This window comes from Chaetomium fimeti (genome assembly GCF_033439085.1).
Source record: "Chaetomium fimeti strain CBS 168.71 chromosome Unknown B0H64scaffold_2, whole genome shotgun sequence".
In the NCBI taxonomy this organism is placed as follows: Eukaryota; Fungi; Ascomycota; class Sordariomycetes; order Sordariales; family Chaetomiaceae; genus Chaetomium; species Chaetomium fimeti.
In genome coordinates, this window is record NW_026944330.1 from 1,894,830 (window position 1) to 1,901,154 (window position 6,325).

The following is a 6,325-nucleotide window of genomic DNA, read 5'->3' on the forward strand; positions in this document are numbered from 1 at the left end:
TGCAAGCTCTACCGGAATGCATGGGGCTACTGTACGTCGTAGGTACGAAGAAACAACGCAAGCCCGTGATGGGCTGAGCCGGAACCTGCAGCAACCCGCATGCCCGCAACAGGCCACTCGCGGTCGTTATTTGGAATTCGTGTGGGTTCCTAGTCCCCTGCGCGTTGGCTGTGCCCACTTCCCCAGGCATGAGCACGGGCATAAACCTGCAGGGCAGTCAAGCACTGGCAAGGCAAGCTTCACGGAGATGTCCGAGGCAGCCCGAGATGGATGTACGAGTACGCAGGGCTGTACAAAGCACCTCCCTGCTGCAGATGTTCGCCACCTCGCAAGCCCCGATCTCGTGAAGGTTCCAAGCCCCTTCATCTCTTACGTAGGGCCGGGAACTCCCGTTCAAGGGGGGGGAGCAAGCGAACGTCCGGTCAAGGTTGACCGCCTTGATTTCCTCGTGTCGACGGGCACCATTTGATGACTGAAGAGAAACCAGGCCGTGCAGTTGCAGGGTTTGGGGTTATCTCGGGAAACTGGAATTCGAGGTTTTGAGCATCACCTGGTCGCCGATCAACATCGCACCATCCACCCGCCACGTCTCCGCAACGGGCTTCAATGTCTCGGCACTCGTTGGGGTCCCACCTGTGCTCACTCGGTGTTCCACTCGCCTCATCATTGGCGTGTTGGCCTCACGCACCCAAAAAAACATCCCAGAACTATCGGCGTGGTAAGGCGGCCCGCCGTCGACTGCGAGTGCTTTTTAGCTAGCAATGCCGCTTCTTCCCCCGTTGCCAATGCGGAGATAAAGCATCTCGGGCTTACCGATGAGACGTAACCAATCCATCCTAGTCACTTTGCCCTTTGCCCTTTGCCTGGGCCTGAATTTGCCCAGTAACTTGTCCACGAAGACGTGACGTTACCTTTAGCAAGTTCTCCTCGAGTCTTTGGCGCTAATGCTAATGAGATGGGAGAGTCAGTGGCCGTTCTTGTCAAGGCGTTTGGTCCAAAGAGCTCGAAAATGACTCGCGCGTGAAACCTGCGCACGTGCGGCCGCCGTGACGTTTTCTCCTAGGGGACCCTGGGAGGCCCTGGGGAAATCGATGATCGGCCCCAGCCCAAACTGCTGCCCGATGGTTGATCCACATAAGAATGAACCGACTGGTGGAAGTGACGCGGATCGAATTGATGTCTCGCCGGAAGGAAAGAAGTCGAAGCTCCAAAACCCGATCGCCCGTTCCCACACCACCTAGGTGAGCACAGTGAGCCACAGGAACGAACGACTCCAAACCATCTAAAAATGCAAAGTTTCAACTCACAACAGCACCGTCATCATGGAAACGGCGCCGGCTCGGGCAAATTTTGGAATTGGCCTAGCCGGCTCGGGACCGGACTTGTTCGGTGGAAACAATCCTGCAAGGATTCTGACGATAAGATTGGTCGAGGCCGGGGAGTTCCAGCAGCCTGGTCCTGCTTTCTCTTTTTTTTAAGTTCTCTCCTGTGGCACGGAGAAGAGCCAGTCGGGGTCCCCTGCTTACCGTTCCCCCACCTGCCCTCCAGGGTTAAGGGGGCAATTTTCTGAGATCGCAATGGTGCGACCCCACCTTCCAGGTTCTGGTTGCTCCTTTTCGCATGCAGGAACGACCTGATACCCCCCAGGCATCAGCACTCCACTCGAGACCTGGGCAGCTGCCCGGGGCAGGAAGGAACTGGTGAAGGGAGGGAGGGCACAAGGGGTTTCTCGCTTTCCATGCCAACCTCTCTGTGGCAACAGTGGCATCGTCAAAACCAAACAAACCCTGCCTCCACCTTGCTCAGCCTTGAACTGCCCAAAGCGCGGCCGCCCCGGATCAAAACTTAGCCGGGTGGACAGCTCGTGAATCACATCTTGTCGACGTCGTCCGTGATGCGCAAGCTAACGCGGTTTGAGGCTGGTCTGTTCGCCAAGAGGAGGGAGAAAGATCGGTGATCGATCGGGTTTGGTGCGCACTGGGGCACCGTTGCGGCCACCGCTCCGGTCGAACACGGGAGAGAGTGATTGGCCGCCGTAAAACAGAAGAGAGGGCACCTTGCGAGCTTCCCGCATTGGATCGACCACTCGGGCACTGGTTTCACGCGTGCTCGGGCGAGTGGCACAGGGGCAAGGCTGGCTTTGCCAAGGACATCGTCCGACTCTCACCCAAGTCACCACGCGGCGGCGTCTCAATCTGCAACCTCTCTCCTCTGTGCTGGACACGGACGCAATCTCAGTTTCACCCCCGCCTACCGGGGACCTGCTCGGGCGTCAAGAAACAGAAAACGGAAGGCGGCGGAGAAGGACTGTGTACCGAGGTACCGTGTGCAAGTCGGCGCCTCGCGGTAAACAAGGCCCAGCGATGACGGGTTTCAGAAACGCCCAGTGCCACAGAGAGCTTGTTTTTAACCGTCATACACAGCTTGCCGCGTAGGAATCGATGCTACCGACAACTTCAGATGCAGTTGAGATGGATGTACATACATACCAAGATGATGAGCGGCCACCCCCCACCGCAACCCAACAGCAGCACGTCGGCGGCACATCTCTGATCCCACCTCTGCCTCAACCACTGGGCTTCCTGTTTTAACTCCAGACACAGGCAGGGGTGCCCCGGACCCTGACTTAAGTTAGGTCGCGGCCACCGTGGGTCTGCCGAGTGGAGTGGCCCTCTTTCACGCCAAACCCTGGTCCAAGAGGACGAAGAGATACAAAACCGTTGGCCGCAGAGCGGCAGATCGATGACCACTTCCAAGCTATAATTCGACGTGCCGACAGTCAAAACAAACTGCAACCGACGTGCCAATCCACAGACCGCAGTCGCCAACACACTCACCACGATGGACATCATGGACTCGCCGCCACGCTCACAACCCCTCGACCCGGTGCTTCCCCCCATGCCTCGCAGGCAATCGTGCGACCGCTGCCATGAACAAAAGGTCCGCTGCGTTACGGAAGGGCCGAATGGCGCCTTGACTCTCGGGGGCATCGCAGAAGAGGGCGAATCGAACCCCGATGGGCACGTTGTCGCACCCGTTCCTTGCGGGCGATGTCGGAAGGCCGGGACGGTGTGCATCTATAGCCGTAAGTGCCCGACTCTTGGTTCCGAGGCTGCAGAGGGACTCTTGGCAGGCTAACAGCAGTTGAAGCCCAGCTTCGATCCGGCCGCCCACGACGCCGACGGGATTCCAACATAGCTCCCCCTCGCAAGCGCACCAGAAGGGCCTCGAGATGTTCATCCTCTTCATCTTCATCACAGACATCTTTTCAACCATCGCCGCCATCATCATCCCATGCGCTCAGCCATCCCTTCGGCGGTATGGGCTTCAATAATTCGGAGCACTCCCAAGAGTCCACGCACGAGTTTGTCCCGTCTCGGACAGTGTCCTCGCCTGTTGTCACCACGCCAATTTGCGAACAAATCACGCACCACAGTCTGGGTCTCGACACCCCACCGCCTACTGAGGACTGGCAGACGCCATCATACCATTGCGACAGCACTCAGTCCCTGGCCGACATGTGCCCAGTGACCTCGTTCCCGGCCGGGCCCAGCGTTGCATACGCACCGGTTTTCCAAGACCCCGCTGCTAACCTGGTTCCGGCGGCCGAGAACATCGTGGGCGGTTATTCGTGGTGCTTGCCGGCGTCTTCGGACTATTTCCTCGAGGAACTAGGACAGATCAACGTCCGCATCCACCTTGCCGGGCGCGCCCTGCCCTCCCCCGTCGGGGCCCCGGCGCCGTGGTCATGGCCCGCAACCAACAACGGGTTCGACGCCGCCTGCTCTCTGATCGACGCCGTCGACCGCTTTGCGGCAAGGAGACAGGCCGCACCCTTTTCAGAACCCCCAAACGCGCACACGGACGGCCGGACCATCGACGCCGCGCTAGACTCGTCAGCATGCCTGATGGTCCACGCATGCCACCAAGCCCTGCTGGGCATCTTCGAGCACCTGTCGGCCGCGCTACTCCTCTACCTCGCCGAGCAGCAGCAACAGCAAACACCGCCCCGCACCCCGCCAGACGCGACCTTCCTCCCGCCGTACCAGACCCAAGCCGTCATCATGACCAACCTGATAAGCCACCTCCTCAACCAGCTTGACCGCGCCTTCCTATCGCTGTCAGCGACCTCCAACCATGCACACTCCCAACAACACCCACAGCAACAACAACAAAACCACAAAGCCGGCGTCCTCCGATCAATGGCGGGCTTCGACCAAGGGCCGCCGCCGGGGCCCTCGGGCGGCGCAGCAGACGCGTTGTTCAGCGAGATGGCGCAGAGGCAGAGCAAGGTCAGGGGGCAGGTCAAGGCCGTTGAGCGGTTGTTGCGCCCTCTACAACAGCAGCATGTAGCATAGTTTTTCTCTTGTGTTTTTTGGTTTCTTCGTTTTCACTGTTGGCCACTGCGGGCAGCGTCCTGCCGGATGGGATTGTAGTCTAATTGTAATGCTGGGTTGGGTGGAGGCTGGACTGGAGGCAGGGGGTGTTTTGATTATTTATGATATGGTTTTTTTCTTGGTTGGGTTGGGGGTGAGGACTTTTGGTGTTGTTTGGGTGAATGTGATGATGGTGTTTTTGTGTTGATTCTCGGTGTGGTTAGTTGTTTGGCTCGTGGGTGCTCCTCGCTGGATACCTTACGTATGCGAGGATGGTTGTGTATGAAATGGAGGTCTTGATTGATGGAGAAGGCATAATGAAAAAAGAAGCATCACGGACCCTGAAAAAAAGCTCCAAAATTTGGTTGGTACAGTCTGCGAACAGCTGTGCCGTTGTTTGTTTATTTGAAGCCCCCGGTGCCCGCAATCCTTCGTTATCTTTTAATCCCTCAGTAGGTAGCCGGTAACAACAGGAGGCCCCAGAACGCTTGAATATTTGATATCGTGGGTATTAACCACTGGATTGGGATCCGGAGATGTGTCCTGGTTTGTCCTGCCAGGAATTGAACCCGGAAGCTGTTGGGAACAGCAGCAATCGTGTGTATGAGTTAGACTCGAACCAACTCGCCCAAACTGTTGAATTAACGGACCGGAGAAAGAACCTATGACCCCAAGCCAGCTAGCGGGAGCTGGTAGGGGGGATTATGGCCTTTGTCCGATGTTCAGCGAGTGCCACACACTGTGTTCTTCCAGCCCCTGATACCCCCAGCCCCTGATCCTCCCAGTACACAGCCTAGAAACACGGGGGTTGCTCCCACTCCGGCACGAGCAGGACCGGGCGCGAGCGTGGTTGGTGTGACGGCCCGGCGCAGTCACAACAAGGTTGGTTACGTAATGAGCCACTTATACACTGCCCCACCCTCGGCACCGGGGGATCCACCTTTGGCGCATCCACTCTCGACACATCCGCCAATCAGCACGCTTGGTTCTGAAGCATCCACTTTCATTCACTGAATACCAAGACAGGTCCCTTGTTGATTAGATACAGGGGCTCTGTATCTGGGAACTATCCAGGAACCTGTGAAAGCAACAGCAACAGCGACCGACCGGAACCGACCGTCCCCTCGTCTATAAAAGGCCGCTGTTTCTCCCCTGGAACCGCACTTAGTTTAGTTCTTTACTTTTAGTTGTATTTTCGTTATTGGGTACAACCTTCAGGCTCGTCCTAAGTTCATTTGTGCACGCCGTGACACTACAACTAAAAGTCACTTCACCGGCCGGCGACGGCGACAGAACATCCATCAAGATCTCGACAGAAGACCCGCGGGGCAACACAACAGAAGACCTATTCAGGCACACTCGACTATGGCAGTCCCATCAAAGGATCCAAAGGGGAAGCACCCTGAGGATAACGGCTCCGAGGAGCATCCAGACAGCAACCCCCTGGCAGTAGTCCGGGAGCGGGTTAAACCCCTCGAGGGAAACTATAACCGAACCGACGATGAGTCGGACACCATTGCTTTCTTCCGGCAGATTGGTTTAACTCTCAGCAGCAGGCATTCGATGGCCCACGTCGACGGGCATATAGGCAGCTACCCTCTCCCGGACCTCTATAACCGACTCGCACAGAAGGACCTTGAAGGCGAGGACATCGTTAAGGAATTTGCTAAGAGGACTGATAACCTCCTTAACCAGACCCCTCTCCAGCTCTGCGATTCAGACGGAGAACTCGACGAGATCAACCAGCACTGGGTCCGCTTGGACCTAGGCCGTACTCTCTTGCTAATCCATAGGCTCTTCGCACAGCGGGATGCAGCGATCTCTCTTTCCCAGACTCTCCACCGGGTATCGATCGATAACCAGCTCCTGTTCCGACAGACCTTACAGCGGGTTCGAGAGCTGGAGGCTAACCCCGACGCGGCAAAGGAACAGCAGATCCTGGACCTCAT

At 57.2% G+C, this 6,325-nt stretch overlaps 1 protein-coding gene across 1 annotated transcript; it reads left to right on the forward strand.

Annotated features, from left to right (window-relative positions):
- Window positions 1–2,420: 2,420 nt before the first annotated feature.
- On the forward strand, window positions 2,421–4,590 carry B0H64DRAFT_386075 (uncharacterized protein). The gene is made up of 3 exons (XM_062803119.1): window positions 2,421–2,757; window positions 2,838–3,085; window positions 3,151–4,590. Exons 2-3 carry the CDS (start codon window positions 2,842–2,844, stop codon window positions 4,356–4,358), a joined length of 1,452 nt encoding a protein of 483 aa, XP_062662261.1. The 5' UTR covers window positions 2,421–2,757; window positions 2,838–2,841; the 3' UTR covers window positions 4,359–4,590.
- The last annotated feature ends 1,735 nt before the right edge of the window (window positions 4,591–6,325 follow it).

What these genes read in the sequence shown, in the direction of transcription:
- B0H64DRAFT_386075 (XM_062803119.1), top strand. Translation starts at nt 2,842, where the DNA reads ATGGACATCATGGACTCGCCGCCACGCTCACAACCCCTCGACCCGGTG. An exon ending in GACGGTGTGCATCTATAGCC is followed by an intron (nt 3,086 to 3,150) that starts GTAAGTGCCCGA and finishes CAGCAGTTGAAG; the next exon opens with CCCAGCTTCGATCCGGCCGC.